The following is a 22,865-nucleotide window of genomic DNA, read 5'->3' as shown; positions in this document are numbered from 1 at the left end:
AGCATTCATTTCAGGGAACTGACTCTCCAGATCCATGTAAGAAGCTGTGATTTTTTTTTTTTTTTAATTAATGCTTTCCAAAAAAAAAATCAGTGGATAAAGAGAAGTGTCAGGATATTATTTTGCTTCAAAGCAATAGAAGAAAAGATTTCCTGTTCAGTGCATAATCATTTTTTCAGCACATACCACTCAGAGCTCAGAGGAACAGTAATTTCAGCTAGACAAGGTTTCCTCCTATGCTTTTATTCCTCCAGCCTGCTACTCTTCACTGGGAAACGTCATAAAACCCATTTCATCCAATGCTGCCACAGTGCAAGTGTGATCATCTGTGAAATGAGCATCCTTAGATGTTTAGGGGTTAATTAAATGCTTATGAAGGTCTTTACAGCCCCAGCATGGAGAAGAAACAGAGTTCTAAGCAATTCACACTGTACTTCATTTTTGTTTTGAGTTCAGCCAAGAGTTCTGCAAGGACAATATGAGAAGTGCTTCACCCAGATTAAAGCTACCTTTGATGTTATAAAGCTGTAATTATGACTGCATAAAATCAGGATGGATGTTCCCTGTCCAGTGAACAGCTGCCAGCCAACCAGATCTTCAGAAATCCAAGGTTCAGGCTCCTTCCCATCCCTGCAGGGACACCACTCAGCGCCTTCACTCTGACCTTACAGGAGCAGGACTTGGGGGAGCTTTCAGAGGGGCACTGGCAGCCCCCACCTGGAAGGCAGGTAACCCAGAGGGAAGGGCTGAGCACCCAGAGCACAGCCCTGCAGCTCATTCCTCTCTCCAAAATCCTGGGGCTGGGAAAGGAGCAGCTTTTGCAAGCACACAAGGCCTAAATCTGTCAGAAAACACAACATACACTCCCAACGTAAGTTCTTCTGGCAGAACTCTTGCTAGAAAAGGAAGGCAGGCATCATGGTCACAGCAGGGACAGGGGTGAGACAGATGCCACAGATTAAACACCCAACTCTGCTGCAGACACAACCCTCCTCCCCACCCTGAAGTGGAGGGAACTGTTCTCCTACCCCACGAGTGTGGCATGCACACACTCCATGCAATATGAAGAAGACTCAGTATTATCCCAGCCAGAAAAACTTGGGTTCTCTAGCTTATATGCTTATCCAGGAAACAGCTGGAGCTGAGCCAAGAAATCCATGAAAGGGTGTGGAACCTGGCTGCAAGCAAGCAAGGACTGATTTCAAGGAAATGCACACCTGCACACAGGGCTCTGTGCAGGCACAAATTCAGAATTCATCCCACTGTGTCTGTCACATCTCCCCAGGTTTGGGGCTGGACACCAGACAAGTTGTCTGGAGAGGATGACAATGGCAAGAAGCTCCCCACCCTCTCCTAATTAAAGTGAGGAACACTCAGCCCCCCTTCCTCCACCTCAGTCTGGGAAGATGAGCTGCTTCCCCCTCTCCCCAGCAGCTTCAGAGCTGAAGAAGCCCATGGAGGTGAGGAGAAAGGAGAGCAGCAGAAATCTGGCTACCACAAAGTAGCTAAATTCAGAGAAACGAGAACTGCAAAGTATGAAACCGAAGAAGCAATATTTCAAATTCTTTCTGTGTGACCCCTTACCTAGTGAAATGCTGTTACAGGGCACTCCTGATGAGGCAATCCCTTGGAGAACATTTTCCTTTTAATACCAAGGGATACAAATCCAGCATGTAAGAACTGCCCACACTGGAGAAGGGCAGGGAGGAGCAGAGTGTGTTACCCTTCTCCCCAGTTCCCTCACAGCTCCCAGTGTTTCTGTCCCAGAGACCTGAGCACATGGCAGCTCCCACTGGAGCTCTGTTTTATTCACCTGCTCATCACCTCCTTGGACCCTCACAACCTCCAGTTCCTTCTGACCACAAACCCCACAGCTTTTACCACACATCAGGTGGTTTGCTTGGTTTGTGAGTTTTTTGGGGGAGTTGGTTTTTTTTGCCTATCAATTTCCAACTTTAAGCAATGGCTTTATTCACAGAAAGACACAGTGAGCAGCTACTGCCCACACACTGCATTCACACCACCCACCTCACAAGCATCTATGGCACACAACATCCCTTTTCCAGGCTGAGAAGGCCTAGTCTACCAGTTAAGCATCCCCTGAACAGAACCCATCCCCACAGCACCTCCACTGCCCTCCTCTGAGCCTTCTCAAGTCTATACTATTAAAGATGAGCACACACCATGGAAACTTTCCGTGGTAAAACACTGATTTCCATCCTTTCCCTCAGAGTTTCTAACACCTGATGTCCTCTTTCAGCTGCACTGAAGAGAGGAATGATTACAGCTCCCAAACCAGGTGATACCAACTTGCTCTGTGAAGATGATGATTGTAAATCAGCCAAACCCAGTGGCAGAAACATGCCTTTACACAAAACTGTTTCCTCTTCTTCCCTGCTTTTCAAATCTTTTCATTGCAGAGCTCTAGCACAACTAAAAGGACTAATCCACCCTTGTGCAGAGCCAGGACAACACTCCAGATTTCCAATGTGCTCGTGCACAAGTGGACACATGACAGGACTAGAGGAGGGTACCCCAGAGCCTCCACAGGCAACACTTCAAACACAGCCGTGGTTTGAATTACCCAAATCCATCCCAGAGCTCTTCGCTCTGGATGCCTCCTTATACAAAATTCCACGTGCAGGAAAGCTCAATATTTAATATGTTTTAGTTTTCCATGATTAGATTTATTAAAAAAACACTTCATCAGCAATGGAAACAATTCACCCACCTGAGGAACACCCTCCAAACTGAAGAGCAATCAACCAACACACGTTTCTCAGTCGCCTCCTTTCTCCTAAGATCCTGTTCAGCTGTTTCTGAATCCAAACCACCCTTTTCCACTGTTTTCTGATTTACTGAATGTCACCCAGGAGAGAAGGGATTCACACAAGTTCCCCTGAGCGTGGCTTTAGGCACATCTGCAAAGTACAGTGCAAGGAGAACAATACACAGCACAAGGAGAAGTTATGTTACAGACCCAACTGCTTTTTCTAGGTCAAACTGAGCACCTCCTTATCCAGAAAACAGCTGAAAACCAGTAGAACAAGTCTCATGACGAGCTGCTTACCTTGTGAGAGGTCAAATACTACGGTTATCAAGCATCCTCTTGTAGTTTTGGTTTTTTCCTTCCTATTTTTGTACCAAACTAAGGTCTTCTGCCCAGTACTCATCTCACCACGCAAGATACCAATGACACATCTTACCTACATCCTCAGCTGCTTTCTAGAGTGCCTCTGGTCACCTCAGAAAACCCCTGGAACACTTTGATTTCTGCTTTCTGAACTTCACACATCATCTGCCACTTTGATCACCGTTACCACATTTGTTTTCCCTGGGTTTTCCCTCACTGAGAGCAGCACAGAACGACCTTGCAGAGGTCCAGCACAAGTTCATGTATTATTCAAGTCCAATTCCTCAAAACATTTTTGTTGAAGACAGGTGAAGAGAACAACTCAGCTGACCCTGCAGCTCTTGCTGAGGTTTACACCCCAGCCATGCAGTGCCAGATATCAGTGCTGGAACGTATCTGATGCTGCTGCAAAGTGCAAAGGACACACACAGCTGTGCAGGATTTTGAAAGGCCACTAAAAGAGACAGGGAATAACTGAACAAGCCTGAGTTTGAACAGCAGCCACATGGTTTGGCTGGGGCTTCAGGGCTTCCTCAAATTTGGACCCTTTGATTCCCTGCATCCTGGGGGAAAAACCCCCAACCTTGCCTGTTACTTCATTTCATGCAGGCGATGAGGATGTTGAAGGAAACCAACTGTTCCCTCACACAAAAGCACCAAGAAGTCTCAGTGGACTTTGGGCACTGTAGTTTTATCCTTTATTTCCTTTGGGACGGTTTCTGTGTTACTCAGAAGTGGAAGGGGGGACAGACCTTACTTTCTCTGATCCAGTTCTCTGTTTCCATTTGCACTTGCTCTTCTCCAACTGCAGGAAATTGCTGCACAGCATCACTGCTGAGAACACAATCTCCTCTAGGAAAAGAATGGTAAAACGTGTTCCTGAAGTTCACATCTCTTCCTGCAGGTCTCCTCTTTGCTATTACTTCATACACATCATTTTAGTTAACACTTAACATTGAATCAAAGCCCACAGAATTTAAAAGCATAAACTACTGTGCACTGTCTACAGGTATCCACTTTGAAAAAGTGGAAATCAAACACAACCATAAATAATTTGAGAAATATTTTCCAAGACAAAGTAATTTGTTAAATTTAGAGAGGACTGTTAATTTAGATGTTAAATTTAGAGAGAAATCATCAAATATCATAGGTCAGTGTGAAACACCAAATAGAGACAGCATCTTAGAGGTATCTTTAAATATCTAATCCTGGCAAGGGTCAACACAATGGACAGGATACAGTTACCTGCTACTGCATGCAGAGGAATAATAAATCCACTTTCACCCACCAGTTAGCAGCTACTTTGCTGTACTTCAGCCTCTCAGAGCACGTGGTAGTTCAGACCCCCCAGAAGCTGCACCCAAAGCTCTCTCAAACCATATGCAATTCCACAAGGGGTTGGAGCGTCACTTCCACAGATTTAATTTACTCATTAGGGAAACACGGGTGGGATCACCCGGTGATGCCTTTCACAAGAAACTACAGCAGAAAGGTGCTGTGTTTCACAGCTGGTGCAACTCTGGGGATTTAGTGCAGGTGTGACCATCCTCCTTCAACAGAGGCAACTCTGATTCCATGGGCTGCATCACTTTAAACTCAGTGAGAGAGGACCAAAGGGCTACACATCCCCTACCACTGCTCCCAGGATTACCCAGCAACAGTCCCAAACCTGCCAAGACCTACATCCAACCTGGGAAGGTCACTTGGCAACTCACAAAGCATGCTGGTACTACTGGAGTGCAGAACCTTCTCTGTAACAGTACAAATGTGCATTTTCACTGCTAAAATAAGTGCTATTTTTGTCCCCTGCCAAAGCAGTCCCTGGGATCAAAGACTGCTGGTCCAGTAAATTTGTGACATCCAAGGTCTCTGTCTTCACGCTTAATAAATACCACTGTCAAAGCCCTAGCTGAGAGGCTACTGGGGTAGGTCAGGTAAACCCAGCAAACTGCATTTTGGCAGTATTCCAGCCACGCAAAACTACCAAGAGTGTGGTTGTTACTGATATTTCCATGTATGTGCCTGCCCCAGCACCTTATCTTTGCTGCAGGCTGCTGGTCAGCACCGTGCTGGCAAGGCAGGAGGAAGGAGGAACCATCACAACAGCAGTTTGCAGGGAAGCAGAGCTATTTCCTACACATGCCTACTACCACACACTGGCATTTTCCAAATTCAGTTTCTTTGTCCTGAGCAGAAACATCGGCAGCAGCTTCTGAGTGAGCACTTGGCAACTTTACGCTGGGAGCCATAATTCTCACCTACCTTCTACACCACAAACCCACTCGCTTTGAGAAGCTGACAACCAACACTTTCACCCATCTTGCAGCCAAGATTTAAAAAAAAAAAAACTTGCTTGACACTGCATCTCTCAGCTGGGTGTCCAACTTGACATGCACATGTAAGACAACCAGCCTAGAGAAAGATGTGTTTCTTAAAAAACAAGCGCTTTGCAAACCCTGCTTTGGGTTGTCCAACAAATGGAATGTCTTTGCCAGCACCAAGATACTTCAGTTAATTAGGCAGCACTCCCTTCAGCACTAACATTGTTATTAATGCAGGCTTCTAAGATAACAAATATAGCTGATCAGTTAAAAATGAAAGTGAACTGCCTGCCCACTCACATCCCAGTGAAACCTCCTCGTACAGCCAATGCAGGCCCCTCTCTTTAAACAAATCACACTCGTAGGAGGAAGAAAGATGTTTCCTCTAACAGCTGATCACTTCACTGTGAAACCATCCAAGTACAAGGAACCACTCCCAGGCTGTCCTGCAGGCACTGCAGGTCTGGAGACCATTGATCCCCCCACAGCACCCCAGGTTTTTGTGCTGCAGCCACCTCGTACGTGTGAGGAACGGGATTGTTTGTTTACAGCCCAAAGGAAAGCACAGGATTTTAATTTAGTCCACAACAGGGCAACTGGAAACTAGAAAAAAATTGGCTCTCTGCAGAAAGGGTCATTATCAATTAAAGGAGAGAACAAAAGGAGGAACTTCAGTAACACCTGTGACCACCTTCACAGAGAACCTAAACCCTGCCCCAAAGCCAGGGAACCCCAGTCCTTAGGGCAGAGCAACTACTGCACAGCTGCTGTTCTACTTTATAGACAGAGGTTTAGTCTGCCATTAACATCTGAGCCACTGCAAACATGCCATTCCTTTCCACAGGTAACCAGCATCACTGCTCCACCTTCCCTCCCTAACCCTAACCCTAACCCTAACCCTAACCCTAACCTGCACAGCTCCCAGTCCCCGCAGACCTGAAGGCCTGTCCATGGGTGTTAGAGAGTGACCTGGCCCAGGAAACACGACACTGGCCTAAAGAGTTACGGGATTTCCTCACTTTTGGGCTCCAACCTGCAACGTGGCCATGCTTTGATACTTCAGCTCTGGTTCTTCTGCACTCCCGCCCTGGGTCTCTGTCCCACCCACCACAGGACCCTCAACAGGCAATCTCTCCAGGCCAAAAACAGTTACAGAAAATAGTTTCTAAACAACCACAAACAGTCACAGTCTTCATCTGCTGAGAAATCACTTCTTCTGTCTCTCATGACACTTAAAAGGTCTCATGCAGGAACATGTGAGTGGAGAAAGAAAGGTCTTCTTTAGAAAATTCCTAAGCACAAGCACCACGAGGAAATGTCTTTCTCTGCCTTTCCCCACCACTGGGCTTATGAACAACTTCCCCTGGGATTTTGATTACATAGTTTACTGTTCCAACTATAGCTTTGAAGTAAAGAATATAAGTTTTAATATTCTTCTACTCAATCATCAAAGCACCGAAGCAGAGACCCTGCATTTGAAGAGACACATCAAGGCTTCAGACACAGCCACAGTAACTCCAATTTCCCCAGTCCTTTTGTTTTCTGTAAATTTTAGGACATTAAAAACCTCAGGGGGACTGTGGGCTCCCTGTCTCCAGCAAGCATCAGGTGGGTGACAGCAACACTTGGCACAAGTTTGGTGCCAGTAGGGCAGGTGGTGCTGCTGGCCATGGCACAGGGAGGGACAGGGGACAGCACAGCTTCCAAAAACGGGACACCAGCCTGCTCCAAGTGCTCCAGTGAGCTGGCCTGACAGTTGTTGAACAGAAGAAAGTGAATTATTCTGATCCTGGAACATTTTAAAGCACCTGCATCCCCAAAGCACCTGACACAAACCTTTAAATCTTTGTTCCTTTGTTAACTGAAAGGAAAAAAACCCACTTATGAAACACAATCCAGAATGAATCTGTAGAGTCGATGAACTCAGCATAACATAATCTATGCTTGTAATATTGAAGAGGGTGAAATCAGTTCCCCTTCATTCATGTAAAACATGGCCAACTAACAATTCACATGATGTGGTGACTACTCACCCTTGGTATGAAGAACACGGCTCATCTATTTGCATCTTCATTATTTAGGCAGAATTAAACTACTCACTAAAACCAAGGGGAAAAACAAAGCACTTAAACATTCCTACAACGTATATAAAAGGCTGGATCATCATCATTCAGGAAAGTGTCTGGGCTTACGGAGCTTTATCTCCAAGGTGTCCTGTGATGAGCCTTCTTTTTGCTCCTGAAAGGATGAGATCAGGCCACCACTAAGATGGAGTGACCCTCATGAGGCAGTAAACTCATGTCCTCAGGATTAAGTATTTCAATCCCACTGAACACCCTGTGCATTATTATGGAGCACTGAATTTTATGGAAATGTGAAACCCACCTCCCAGGGTCCTTTAAGGCAGGTAAGTAAACACGTTCCTTATTGAAAATACAGTGTTGCTGGACATTCAAGTTCTCCTGTACCTGTGCTCCAGCAAAGCAGAGGAATAAATTTACAGTGAAATCTTTCACAGATCTTAGCAGAATACTATAAATCCATTTCAAAACACTTCCCTCATCTGGATGATGTTCCACCCTCATCTGGATGATGTTCCACCATCTCCAGGCAATTAAATCGAGCTCTTCATAGTGCAGAGACAGCTCAAACTTCACTGGCATTTGAATCCATCTGTCAAGTTGTTGCTGATCACACAAAGCCCTGTGAGACAGGACCAAGGACTCCCAAGGCACTTCTCCCTTCCATCCAAGCTTGGCAGTCAGACACACAGGGACTGGAGCTATATCCCAGTTACTGCCAGACACAGATCATCACAAGTAATCACCTTCCACATCCATTTGCCCAAGGGAAACCCCACCCAAGTGTTCACTGATATTCCTACAGAAGACCCTACACACTGCAATCCCAACAAACTGACAGAGTGGGAACTACACCTAATGCATATTTCCTGACCTTTGGCATCCAGGCATGGGGGCAGCCTTGGGCAATTCCTGACACAGGGCCTCTGTGTGGCTGCTTACAAACAGTTGGGTCATTATTGAGCCATAAAGATTTTCATCATCCCAACAGCAACAGCAAAGCCAGGGACAGCCTCAGCCCGGCCCACTGAGCACATCCAGAGGGTCCCACGATGTATTTCACATGAGGGAAACCAGACAGTACAACAGGTTGGGTCACCTCAAAGGCACTTCTGCACATCCACAGCACGCTGGCGTACCTGGAAACACCTGCAGTGCTTCAAATTTGGTCCTAATGTGAAGGACTGTTGATTGCCTGCCATGAGCTTTGCTTTCTGACTTAAGAAAGACAATTATGCAATATTCTGAAACACCAAATGCAGCCTAAATACCAGCACCAGTAGCTGTTTCCTCACTCTGCTGTGGCAGGAAGGACACAGCCCCAAAAGGAATTGCTCTTCATGTCACAACACACTACCTGCCTGCAAAATTCACCTAAAGGGATTTAACTGGTGACCCCTAAGCAAATATGTCTAAGGAACACCCAGATACAGAATGTTACTGTTTTCAGGATTCAATTTCTGCACAGTACTAGTACACAGTCTGAACTAGAGAACAGGCAAACCAGAATAACAACAACTTCACTTTTAAAGCCTTGTTTCTAAAACAAGATTGCAGAAAACCCAATCAGTTTTCACATGCAGTATTCATGTCTTAAACAGTAAGAATTCAGGGGAAAAAAATCACTTAGGACTGTTGCTGGATCGGATTGAGGGACCAGAAGTGCTGTTGCAGTGTGCCCAGGCCACCACAGCTCCTCCCCAGCAGCAGCATGATGCTGTGTCTGCTGTTCCCATATCCTGACTGCACTGTATTTCCTGCCCAGAGAAAGGTAATCAATACACTCTTTGGGATCACACACACCAAACAGGACAACCTTGCTTCCCTGACATTCACCCAGCTGAGCCCCAGCTTAGCAAACAGACCAAAAGCAGCTTGTTTCACACACTTTTGAACACTGGCTGAAGAAAGCAGCTTCACTATTCAGTGGGCTGGGCTCCTGACACCACCAATTGATTCTGTCCAAGACTTTCTCCTCCCACCTCATTGTTGGCTTCCTGGTAATACTTTCAATGCCAGTGAGCTGCTACCCTGATCCTACTGAGCCGGTTTGCAAGGAGAAGTAGATGTAACAATCATTACCAACTACTTAACTGCAGGGGTTTATTTTTCCAGAAGTGTAGCTGGAACACAAGACACCACGTACTTCAACTCTTGAAAAGTTTGCATCCTCTGAGCTTCTTCTGTTCATCAGCACCCTGAACAGTGGTGGTGAGAGGGGGAACATGTTTCATCCTTCAGGAAACTCAATTTCTCATTTCTCAGAACGAATCCACAGACACGCTGTCCAATCTTTACAAGATCCATTCTGAACCTTAGAGTTAAGCTGCATCCTAATCCCTAAAACAGACCTCCTATGACAGTTCAACCCAGAACCCAAACTTCCAAACAGACTTACACCTTAGTGCCCTACTCAAGATTTTGCTGGAACAGCAAAACCAGTTAAGGCAGCACCTGGAACTGCAGTATTATGGACATAAGAGATGGGTGTTTCCAAGCACCCAGACTGTTCCCATTGCCAGGCTTACAGATTCATAATTTCACCCAGAGAGACTCATTTCAAAAAACTGGGTATCCAACACTTCTGCTGGCACGTAAATAATCTTGCCTCCTTCAGCATCTCCAATCTGACTCTCACAATTTGAACCTGTACACTCCTGAGCAGGACCTGAAAAATCACATAAAGCTTCATCTCTATTAAAAAAAAAAGACCAAACTAATAAAGCTTCATCTCTATTAAAAAGAAAGAACAAACTAATAACCCAACAGCTCAAAAAATAGGTAAAAGCTGTAATAAAGAGTCCATTATGCTATTGATTGTTATTAATGTCTGTCATGCTCCTGACAGAAGCTAAACCTTCACAGCCAAGTGACAAATCCCCTGGAAACAGGGTTCCATCAGTGGTGAGTGATGGAAGGCCTGACAGGCCATTAGTGACATCAGCATGAACAAGGTTCTAAGGAACAACCAAAACAGAATTTCAAATGAACCACCATCAAAAAGGTGTTTACCCTGGAGGGCTGCAGCCCTAGAGCTGCCCCCAGACTGCCATTCCCCACGATCTGATCCTACCTGGGCTCTCCGAAATATCCTGTGCTTGGCTGTAGGAGTGACAGGATGGGATCCCAGGGCACAAAGCCCCTGTGCCTTGCTGGGATAGAAAGCAAGACAGATCCCTCACCCCACTGCTCCTGCCCACGGGGCAGGTGGACAAACACAGACACATTCCCATGGCCAAACCCACTGAGTCCCAGAATCTGCTCCTCCTGTGGTTTCTCCTACCCCACCCCATCCAAGCACTCAGCTACACATCAAATGTCTACGTGCATCCTTGATCTCACAAATCTCTCCCAGACAGTTTTCTATGCCAGGCAAAAAAAAAAAAAAAACATATTTTTCCCACACAAATCTGAGGTTCAACACCCAGGGTGAGCTGGGTAAATCACTTTGACTTCAAAGTACCTACTTTAAATCTGATTTAAATAATCTGTTCTGATCTTGCTTTGCATTTGTACTTTCCAGAACTTTTCCTGAAAAGAAATACAGAGTCTTCCTGGTTGGAACACTGTGATTTTTTTTAGCCTATTAGAAAGCTACTCTATAAACACCTTTTTATTTTACTGTTTATAAATTACTTAGATTGGTATCTGTTTTTTCCTCTTCAGTATTTGACTATTCAGGTATTTTTGTGACCATTTCATGTTCATTAGTTGCAAAACGCTTTATAAATTGGGCAGAAAACCTGGTACAAATATTAAGGTACAAGTAATAGAAACTGTATTTTTAACTGAAATAAAATTGTTATGAATTAAATTACCTCATTCCAGGGGACATTATCCATAGCTGGTGAATTTGGTTGTAAATGTCCCTCAAGTTTTGTTAGGAAGATGTGATTTTCATACCTTCTTGTTATCCATATATCAAAAGAAAACAAAGCTTCCCTGCTTCTGTGGCTTCTAACCTTTGACTGCACAACTCCCTGAACTAACTCCAGGAAGAATCATGAATGAAGAATATTTTGTGTCTGCAAGAAAGTGACTCCTGTCAAACCAGTTCTGTGCTGCAGCAAGTTCTCTGCAGGCACCTCCACCTACTCTGTGGCTACACTTTCTTCAAAGTTACAGAAGCAAATAGATCCTTCTTGAATATTATGATTTAATTAAGTTACCACACCACGATACAAGTTAAGGCCTGAATGTAGTACTTTCAAACCCAAATTATTAATTCTTCTTTTTAATTCTTCATTTTAACCTCTTTTGCTTTCCAAAAACTTCTTCCACCGTTCATCCTTCTACCCCCGTTTTCCCATGTCATGTTTCCATCATGTTTTCCCCACACTCAGAGGCACGAGCACTTACTGTGTGCCACCTCACCCTCCCTTCTCTCAGGAAGGCTGGAGAATTCCTTCCAGGAGTTATTCATCAAGGTAGTGTGGCCCATGAATCATCCCACACATGACAAGCCCCGAGGTTTGTGCACTGCTGCACAAACAAGTCCAGGAGGATGAACATTCCCCCTCCTGCTGCCCCCACGCCAAGCACTCCCTCCTCCACCCTCCTGTCCTCAGGAATCGCTCGAGCCCCAGAAAACCAAACAGAGGGAACACTTCATGACTGATGAGAGCACTGGGCCTCTGGGACAGGTTCCCACTACACACCTCAGTGCCTGGCAGCACCAGTTTTCAGCTGCTTTAAGGGCAGCCAGATCCTGCTTTTCAGGATCCCTATTATTTCTTCATCCTTTGCCTGGCTACACATCTCCATTACTGAGCAGCCACAGCTCAAGCAATTGTTCAGACCCACCTATTCCATTTCCTTACCCATTTCCAGCTCCGGTATGAATACAGTCACACCTCCCCCCAGACACACTCTGCTGCACTAAAAGCAGGGCAATTTGTCATCGGAGGACAGAGGGACACAAGAAAATTAAGCATCTGACAACATTACACAGTAGTCTCAGGAACAGCCAAAAATAAAATCCTCCCGGTTCAGGGCTTTGGCCAAAAGGTAACTTCAGAGCTTTACACAGAGCCTGGTCGAGGAGACACAGCCCCTCCCCGAGGGGAAACGTTTTGCCAGAGAAGTGTTGTGACCAACAGCATTTCACAGGGAGCACTCAGTGCACAACACCAGGGCAGTGCTCTGCCCAGCTGGTGACACCAACACCCAGCAGATGCTGAGACACATCACCCCTCCCAGCCTGCTGAGGAGTCACACGAGGCGTGATTTTGAAGCACAACGTCAGACTGGCTGCATTTGCTACATTATACAAACAGGACATTACAGAAAATCCCACGCAAGGGGATTTACATTTCTGGACAAGGCCTGTCCAAATGCTTACGTGCTTTTCCTGAAACAAAGCAATTCCTCTCACCCAAACCCAGTGTCAGCAAAAACAGCAATTTCTTTCTTCAATGGGGCTTAAAGGAAACACACAGAAGGAGAGTGAGTCTCATTTTATCCTTGAGGAGTTAACAGCACTCAGGGAAAAGCCACCATGGGAGTCTTTGACAGCTGATTTGAAGGCAACTCGGAAAAAACTCACAGCAGGTTTCACCTGCAACAGCATTCCCTAGTGCAGAGCAGACATGCATTAATTTAAGCCACAGAATTACACCTGATAACCTTCTGTTCATGTACAGCTCCTGCTGAGCACCACTCCAAAAGCTCAGTGTTTTCCCTCAGAGAGGTACTTAAACTCTTTACTAGCCCAGTAATGAATCACAGTGCAGGGGAAAGAGCTCTCATTGCCTGGGAGTGGCAGTACTGGAGACCAGGGAACACGCAGCACACCAGAGAATGCACATTTCCCCACGGGGACAGACACACAGCCACATCCCCACAGCCAGGACCAGCCCCTCAGTGCCACAACCGAGGCAGCTCTCCTGAGGCTTTCAGGACTTCACCTGGCAGAAGAGAGGTACAGCACTGTCCTATTCCTTGTGTGATCATCCCAAAGTTACACAGCAGGACTCCTCACCGTGGGCTGTTGAGGATGTGTGTTGAAACGCAAGCAGAGAGGGAGTATTTGTATGGTCTTACCAGCCACCACAGTTTTTCCCTTTTCCAATTTCAACAAAAGAAAGTGATGGTGGTTTTCCTGCTCCTGGGAATCTTTGCTTCCATCCAGACGTGATATGGCCAAACATGCCCCAACAACAGCTTTCCAGTGAATGCAATCTCACAGGTATTCAGACTTTGTGGGCTTTCCCCCCTGTTTTGTTTACAGCTTCTTTACCACAACACTTTATTTCTCCCTGTAATGTTTTGACACTACACTAAAGCAGATCCAATTCCATTAGAAAAAAGCATAAAGAATCAAGAATCATCTCTCTCTGTCCACACAAGCTTTGGCTCTGCGGCAAAGCAAAAGGAAAGAGAGCCCATTCCTCCCCAGGGAGACCGCAGCAAGCACTGGCAGATAAGAGTGCATAGAGGTCAGGCAGAGAACCAGAGATTCCCCATGCCAATCCACATCCCACAGCCAGTAAAACCTCAATAAAAACTTCTTCTGAGCTTTTAACAAAGACACAGAAACAGAGGAGACTTTTAGGGCCTTATAAATGAGCTGAGGAGGGAGAAGCCATTAATAAAGGCCCCATGGAAGAAACAAGAGAAGTGCTGCACATCAGTGTTCATCATTTCCAGCCCTGCCCATGCAAGGACTTCTGGGCATCCCCCCCTTTAGAGCACAGGTCCAGTTCTAGATATACAATAGTTTTGAATAATGTAGACAGAAGTTCTGGATGTGAGGAATGATTTCTATGATCTCTATTGCTGCATATAAAAATGAATAATTTCTATCCATTACCCTGGCCAAAAGAGTTTCCTGATGCAAAGTGTTTTGGTTCAGGAGCTGGTGTACCAAAAGTGGGCTGAATTTCAACCTCAAACTTCTATTTTACAGAGCACAAGCTTTGCCAAAAGCCAAATAAAGCCACGCCATGTGACATGTACATCGAGAAACGTACATGGACCAGATGTAAATAAACAAGGCGGTAAATAAATAAAACCTCCGCGGTTTACCAAACGAACTGACCAGCAAGAGCCACAACGTTCTGTGCTTACTAGACCATGGCAAGCGGCGTGAAGTCATTTACTCAGAGGAGGGAGGCGTCAGGCTCAGAATCTCCAGAGAGCGTACAAGGGAGAGCACCGGCGAGAGGCACCGGGAATCGGCTCTGCCTGCATCCCGAAACAGGCGATGCGCAGCCTACACCGAAAGCCCACCATTCGGGCTGCTGCGCGCCGTGCCTCCTGACCGTGTTTCTCCAAGGGCATTTCAGACAATGGACCGGGAGGGAGCCCGGGAGGCTCCCGGGGGCTCGGGGGGGCAGCGGGTCCCCGCCCGCGCCCGGCACACAACAGGTACCGCCGCCGGCCCCGCCCGGGCCGCGCCGCTGCCCCGCGGGCTCCGTCCCGGCCCCGCCCGACTCACCGAGGCCGCTGATGTCGTGGCGGAGCCCGGCGCGGCTCCGCTCCTCCGCTATCGCCCGCAGCATGTGCCGCAGGGAGCGGTCGGGCTCGCCGTCCGCCTCCCCGTCCCTCCGGGCGCAGGCCATGCCGCCGCCGATGAGCTCATGGCAGGCCGCCCGCGGAGGCGGCTCCCGCCTGCCCGGCACGGCCCCGGCCGGCAGCGCGCCCGGACCCGCCGCCAGCGCCGCTCCGCCAGGGAATTCCCCGGGAGCCGCCGCCCGAGCGCCGGGACAGCGCGACCGCTCCGCCGGCGCTGCCCGCCGCTCCCCCGCTTCCTGCAACAGCGGCCGCGGGGAGGGAACGGCGCCGGGAATCGCCCGGGCACGCCCAGGAGGCGGGTCTGCACCCGCCGTCATCCCGGGACAGCCCATCCCGCATCCCTGACATCACCCGTCATCCCGGGACAGCCCACCCTACATCCCTGACATCACCCGTCATCCCGGGATAACACATCCTGCATCCCTGACATCACCCGTCATCCCAGGACAGCCCACCCTGCATCCCTGACATCACCCATCCTGGGCAACCCGTCCAGCTCAGAAATGAAGGATTTTCTAAGCCACAGTTGGACAGCAATACAACCACCTACTCAGTTCTCCTGCAGACAATTGGCTCAACACTCCCTGTTTATGATATTGCCTTGTGCTCTCCTGTAACAAACACTGTAAGGTGAGGCAGCCTCTTCTCTCTGAAGCCCCATTTGAAACTTAGCAGGCCTCGCAAGTGGTGGGAAGGAGCAAAGGGGACAGAGGACTTGAGACGTGTCATCCTTTGAGAGCTGGGCTTTTTGCTATGGCTTAATAAGAAGGAAAAGTTTTCAAATACTGCATGGCCATTATCCAACATTTACCCCATATTTCCAATTTCAGTTTCATGTCAACTTCTGACACTGATAAACTAACAATCTCTCACCCATAAACTAATAATCAGACACTCATTTCCCCATAACATGGGTACAGACAAGAGTATTTTCTGTGGAAGGCCCCTGTGCTGACTTTGACACAGGAGACAGATTTGAAGTCAACACAGTGTTTTGCTGGTAAAATATCTAGTATTTTCCACAAAGCAATGGAAAATGGGGTCATACAATCTCAGGACTGAAGCACCTCTTCCATTGTTAAAACTGATAGTTCTCTTTTTCAGAGAAAATGGAGCTTAGCAGTCACTTGCTGGCCCTATAAATGCCTTCTTGAGAGTTATTTATGCCAGGGGGTAATGAAAAGTTATTCCTGCCCTTACTCAGCCCCCAGCCCTGCCTTCAGCTTTCTCTGGCTTCTACCAAAACACAAAGACAAGCTCCTCAGCTGTTTTCTTTCCTGTAGGCTCCCCTAGCCGAATAGTCTGCCTAGCAGATCACAGCTCTTGATCAGAAAACAGGGGAGATGAAGTTTGCCTTCTTAAAGGGGCTATTGATTAAGCACCCTCAGGATCAGTTAGAAACCTGGAACACTAATTGATTCTGGTTATTAAAGATCCCATGGCACATTTTAGAACAACAAACCGCTCCGTCCAGCCAAGCTCTTGCTGGGGAGGGGGCTTTGTATTTGATCTTTACATATTGCTCCTAAAGCTCTTCTTCATGGGTGCTTAGAACCATGCTGTCACTATAACCATCTGGCTTTATGTTGTGAGGTGTGTCTTCTGCACTAGGCAATAGCAGCCAGCTTTGCTACACAAAAGACAAGCAGGTTATTTATACATGGCTGTATTTTCCTTCCTGTATTTATTTTAGCAGCAGCTAATAGTGAAAGCCCGCAGTGCCTGCTAATAGGACCACATGGGGTGTGAATATCTACCAGTGAAAATGAGTTTTCAAGTTAGCAGATATGGGCTCATTGAATGTGTGTCCATGTCTGTCTGATGGATGAGTCCTATGCTACACCTGCCTGACAGTCCTGCCCCTGCCAAAGCTGGGTGGCTACTGAGGGCTTGTCAGAGACCAGTGCTACCTGTGTGCCCTGAGCTCTGCATGTGCACAGACTTCTGCAGGAACACACTTTGTAATTCTGAGGCTTTGCAAGTTCTATCCAACCCGTTACAAGCACGCAAGGTAGCCTCTTCTATTTCATGTCTTTCCTTACTGATAATAAGAAATTAAGATTAATAACAGCTATATGTGGCAAATGAATGTTATATCTAGCTTAAAGACACAGGGCATGAAATGAAGTTTTGTGCTGAAGAGATTAAGCAAATTAAAGATTCTAATCCTATTTTAGTTTTAAATTGGGGTATTGCCATCTTCAGCAGCCTGCTGTGTTCTGCTGAAGGCATATCTATGAGTCAGTGGGCCATCCAGGCAGTTTATATGCAAAAATTAATTCTGCAATCTTTCCTTAATTGCCTCCCTAACTGCATCAAGGCGTTCTGACTTAGGACAGGGCAGTTTTGGGCCCCCCCTTTATAAACTGTGTTAAATTGGCCAGCTTGAAAGATAATTCAAAATTACTTCTGGAACTTCCTAGTGTTCAGCACAGGCCTAATTTTGCTCCCAAGATTAAACATACAATTAAAGTTACTGGAAATTCTATCTACGGTATGTTACAAGATATTTTTTTTCCAGCTAAAATGATCCTTTGCAGTTACACCTCTGAATGCACAGCAGAATCCTTCAGGTCCTGCAGTTCTGAAGTCAGTTCTGCCTGTTTAGCTTTCTTTTGCCCTTCCCCCTTTCCTTGCTCCACCCTGGTCACTGCTGTCCCTGCCTCCATCAGTTAACTGCCATGGAATATGCTCAAAGGAGCAAATTAAATCCCAAAACACAGATATAACAGAAACTGCTTCTTCAGAGAAGCGATCAAATCATGCACAGTTTGTAAAGAATGCAGTGATTAAGTCCTTAATTCTTTTTGGGAAAAGATGCGTGACAACTTTCTAAAAATAAACTGATTTTTCAGCAGTAATTTCTAAATAATTCTGTGAGAATTTGGAAATGAGGTTTTTAATTCCTGAATTAGCGTGTACCTTCTGGGCCAAAATCCAATTTGAGTATGAGTAACAGCTGTATGAATGCAAGTGGTAACGATGGAATCTTTAATTTTTTTAGAAATATCTAACTGAAAGGGTGTTTGAAAAGCTCACAATTTGGGTAATAGAGTAATTTTATTTGACTGGTTTTAGAGCTATGTTAATTATATTCTGTTGTATAATTATGTTAGCATTTCAGTATTAATTTTAATGAACATCAGTTAATATTCTTAATAACAGGCAAAATCAGAAAGAATCTGTGAGCAGAGAGCAAAAGAAATTTTACTTTCCAGAAGATCTGAAGGCTCAAGGTACTATTAATGTTCAGATGAAAGCACATGAAACGTTGCCTTTTCCTCTGGAGTCTAAACACAGTTATCTCGTTTGGTCAGAGCTGGGGGGAAAGGAGCCCAGTGAAACAGGAATGTTATTTTGAAGCTGGTTCTGCAGCTGTTGCAGTGTGTTGGTGCTGGTTTGGAGCATGAGTCACGACCACATTTTTCTGCAGGCTGAATCAAGGTGAGGTAACCAGCCCTTCTGCACACTGAGCTATTGAGCCCACTCAGTTGTCTCCATGAGATCTTCCTTTCCCACCAGTGGTGAACTGAGAAAATACAATTAGCTGGGGTAGCTTAAGCTGTGAAAATGGTCTCATCTGTTTAGGGGCTTGTAAAGCATTTATTAGGGCCCAGAGGGGTTATTACTCCTTTCAATAAATGTTTTCATAAATCGGGGGACCTGCTCTTCTTGCAAAAAAAGTGATAGAAATTACACCTGTATGTATTAAACAGGTACCCATCTAGTGAGTTCACAACAATTCGTGGTCACTTCAAATAGTCCTAATTTTGGGCAACCAGCTGAATTACAAACAATTAACTCCTGAGTTTCAGACTTAGGCACTAAGTCCGTAAGGTGTGAAAGACAAGTAGTTTTATCCTGGCCTCAGTGGCACAAGCTGCCTGTCAGTTTGACTGGCTTATTCTGATGCAGAAAGATAACTTTTAGGCTAGGTTGCTCTTATAGAACTTCATATTTTTTTCCCAGCAGAATAGTCAAGTCAGTCTTTATGAAGATTGCCTGTGTACAGAGAAAGGAATCTGGAGAGTAGTAGGAGTGTTTCAGCACAGACCCTAATTAATTACACAGGTGTAATTAGTGACAACAAAGGGCAACAGCTTTATGACAGAGCTGGAACAGTGGACTGGGAGGAGAAAGTGTAAGGACTCTTGCATCTTAGTCCCTGATACACATGTCAGCACGAATCACAATAGCAGGAGTGTTCAGTGACACTCATCTTTTTGGAGCTCTGGCTTCCCCATCCATGTAAATGTGATGTCACTCTTGGAATACTTCCTTGACTGGAAGTATTGGCTGGCCCTTGGAATTTCTCAGCAGAAGCAGGACACTGAGAGAAAGAAAATGCTTTTAAAAAATAATTCTAAGTTTAGCAGAAGCAAACAGTCAATGTTAAATGAACTAGGTTTGCATGACCTGTCCTCACCTGTCAGCTCTTCCCAGCCTATTGATATGAGCAGGTCTAAACTAATCCCAGGATTTCCTATCAGCTTGGTATTTACAGCTGGGGCAATGCTAAGCTCAGATTCTCTGAGACATCTTATCTTCAAGTGTATGCTGCACATGCAGCCAAACTTCTTGGGGGAGTTGGAGTGGAACTAGTGCTTTTGGGATATATAAAAATGTCTGGGTTTCAAAATTTTCACATTCCAATAATGTCCAGATTGTTCAAAAATGCTATCCTAAATCATGAAACTTAGAATACTGCAATTGATGGTTGGCTTATCTTTGTTACCTTCCTTTGTCTACTGATGTTCCAGAGGAACCTATAAGACAGTGTGATTAAATATCAAGCTAACAACTTTGGTTTAATTTCTTTCTCTTTTCTGTGTCACTCCCTAGGTCTAGAATATGTAATGACTTGTCCAAGGGTTCACCAGTTCAAACTGTAGTGACATGAGTTTAGTTTTCCCTTTTCCTATAGCATGTTGGTAGTTCACACAAACCAGAATTTGTTTGAAATACAGCAGAGCTTTCCATGGCTGGACATGATGGTTTTATTTCTGAAGGGTGTACATGTGTTTTCCTACATTGTTTAGACACTGTCTCCTGTTAAAGGCAATTTATGTGTGTGTAAATCTTAACTGGGCTTGTAGCCTCCTTTAGCAGTGCCTAAAGAATCCCCCAAATGGTGCTTCAGAGGGACTGTGTGTGTTAGAAGTCAAAGCTTCTTTACTGTTTGCAGACAAGCTTACTCTGTAAGGCATTTGGGTCCTGGCAGGAGGAAAGAGTGAGGTATTTGAAGGCGTGAAGTGTCCAGTGCTCTTCCCTTTAGTGGCAGGTTGTTCCCTGGCCAGCTGCACACTCCATGCTTTCCCAGGGAATGCTGCTCACACCAGTGCAGGCAGAGCCAGAGGAGATGGTTCACAGCAGCAGCAGAGTCTCAGGCCATCCACGGTTTCTGGGTGCCCCTCAAGTTCTTCCTTAGCCAAATATTTTAGACTATAAAAAGTGCTCCCCAGATCAGGTTAAAAGGTAGAGACATCTGTTAGATTTAGGGAGCTTATGTGTGCTTATCTCAGGCAGAAGGCTGTGGGATTGCCTTTCCTGATGCAGTGCAATGGAAAAAGAGGCACTTCAGGAGGCGGGATGCCTCTTTCCAGTGAAGAAAGGCTTCCCTTAGCAAATTAAACATAAATAAGCTGAAGAACATCAATTTGAATTTCACAGATCTAATTGCTTATAGAACATTGAGGATTACTTGATGCCATGAATTTAGGCAGAAACTTTTCACTCTTGAAATGTGGATTTGATTGCTAAGGCCAAAAAAACTGCTGTATTGCAAACATCTCTTCCTCCTCCACAGCTGTCTCTGCCAATGCACCCAAAGTGTGGTTGTCAGGAAAATCCTTTCTCCAGGCAGTGTTGCACATCAGGAGTGCCAAGTCATGCTGTAATGGCAGCTCTGAGCTGAGGGCTTTCCTGTGCATGCCAACTCTTACACCTAGTCCCAGCTGATTACAGAGACTGCTGAAGTTTGTGAACATCAGATGCCAAATTCACGGAATGATTTCCTGCCTCTCACTAGTTCTTTGTGGAAACATTAAGGGAGCAAAGTGATTTCCTGTCAGGAAGAGCTGATGTCCCTAATGCAAGCACCAAGCCCCTGCAGAGCGCTGGTTTCACAGGCTGGATCTACGTGCCAGGCTCAATCAAGGCAATGGGAAGGCTTGGGAGGTAATTAGTGAGTGTTTCTCTCCCTGTCCATGGATGCCTGGCTGGGTGTTAGTTCTGCCAAGTGCTTCCATTTGGCAGTGTCATGGACAGCTGCCAGAGTTCCTCTTGTGTGCACTCCGTGTGCAGGGCAAACACACCTGTAAGGCTTTGCAGGCAGAAAGGGACAACTCCACTTGTGAGGACCATATTTCTTTGTTAGGCAGCATGAAAAGAAAGAGGGTCATATTCTCAAATGCAACTAAAGGGAAAATGCCATGCCTATGTAGCTTTGGATGCTCCAGTATCCCACACAACATCCACAGGCACTAAATTATGCTGGGTCTCATTATTATGCACGTAGAAAGGAAGAGAGTGCCTGTCCTGAGGAGATTAAACACACTAGTTATTGCTTATGCACAAAGCTCTAGAAATTACATGTCAGAAGTCTTTCAGAAGTCACACGTGGCAGCAGTCAAGATAAAGAAACTGTCATAACAAAAGCATCCCAGAGTGCCAGGTCTTTAACTGGGATGTCACCTGACATTTCATCTGTAAGAATCTGCCTTCCACGTAGCTGGCTGCAAGCCTCAGCCTTTCTGTCAGACCTGGATGAATCCTGCAGCCCATGAGGAGAAGGAACCCTGCTCACAGCTCAGGCTGATAACTCTCAAAATGGTTTTTTACCACATCTTTATGAGCAAACCAAGCAGACGTAAGACTTTGTTTTGAAACTCATCCTGGTGTAGAGGAGCCTGGGTCTGCTGCTCCAATGGTCCAGCACTGAGGGGGTTCCATGACACTGTGGGCTAATTGAAAGATTTGTTACTAACTTTATAAAAGGATTTGTTTCTAAACTAAATACAATAATTTTTGGTTATAAAGAGATTTTGGTTTAATACAGCTCTTTGAAAAATATTGAGTCATTGCTTAGACACAAGAACCTTTCTGCACAAGAGCAAATATCCTGTGTGCAAAAATATGAAGTAATTTATGTTCTGTTCCTCAGTGGGGTGGAACAGTAGATCTGTTTTTCCTCAGTTTCTATGCTATAATATACTCATGTATTTCATTACCATTCTCAAATAAATCACAGAGATGCTAATAGCTGCCATTAGGTGAATCTGATGTGGAGATTACAGCAAACCTAATCAAAATAAATGGATATACTGAGGCAATACCAGAGAAGAACGTTTCCTTCCCCATGGTAGACAGCTGTGTGTAGTGGAACCTCTGCTGAAGACAACATTGGGTGGATTGTAGAAAATGTTAAGGTACTTTATAACAGAATCTGTGTAAAACAGCCATGAAAGTCAGCAGAAAGCTTGGGAACGATGGGTAAGAGCACACAAAAACATGGAGAGACACATTTGATGTCCTTCTTGATCAAAGAAATGGTTAACTATTGGTTCCTTTCAGACTCTGAGATGAAATTTTATGTATAAACAAAATTCCTTCAAAAAATACACATCTGTCATGACATCAGTATTTGAGCCACGTGGAAATAAACCTGCAGCTCTGAATTCTGGCTGTTTGGGAGACACTCGTTTCCTGTGTGTTGAGAGACAGATGTATGATGGTTTGTGGTTTCTGAACAACTGAAAGAAGCTACAACACAATTTATCATCCCTGTGCATGTTTTTTCGTTAAGGAAGGCTGACA

The 22,865-nt window shown here is 45.5% G+C and overlaps 1 protein-coding gene across 5 annotated transcripts in view; it reads right to left on the bottom strand.

Annotated features, from left to right (window-relative positions):
* The window catches only part of KIAA0930 (KIAA0930 ortholog), a 40,473-nt gene extending 25,376 nt beyond the window's left edge, over positions 1-15,097 (bottom strand). For 3 of the 5 annotated variants that reach the window (XR_001876707.1, XR_001876708.1, XM_017826585.1), the window contains exon 1: positions 14,974-15,097. Coding sequence is in view for 3 of the 5 variants with exons in the window: in XM_017826585.1 (XP_017682074.1) it covers positions 14,974-15,097 (124 nt within the window). In the remaining 2 variants the exon portion in view is untranslated. The remainder of the gene's footprint in view (positions 1-14,973) is intronic. The other 2 variants (XM_017826588.1, XM_017826587.1) reach the window with 1 other exon arrangement.
* Between the last annotated feature and the right edge of the window lie 7,768 nt (positions 15,098-22,865).

The sequence above is a fragment of the Lepidothrix coronata genome, unplaced genomic scaffold, assembly GCF_001604755.1.
Source record: "Lepidothrix coronata isolate B3197 unplaced genomic scaffold, Lepidothrix_coronata-1.0 Scaffold129, whole genome shotgun sequence".
Classification (NCBI taxonomy): Eukaryota; Metazoa; Chordata; class Aves; order Passeriformes; family Pipridae; genus Lepidothrix; species Lepidothrix coronata.
The sequence above is the reverse complement of the archived record's forward strand: the minus strand, read 5'-3'. Positions and strand labels throughout refer to the sequence as shown.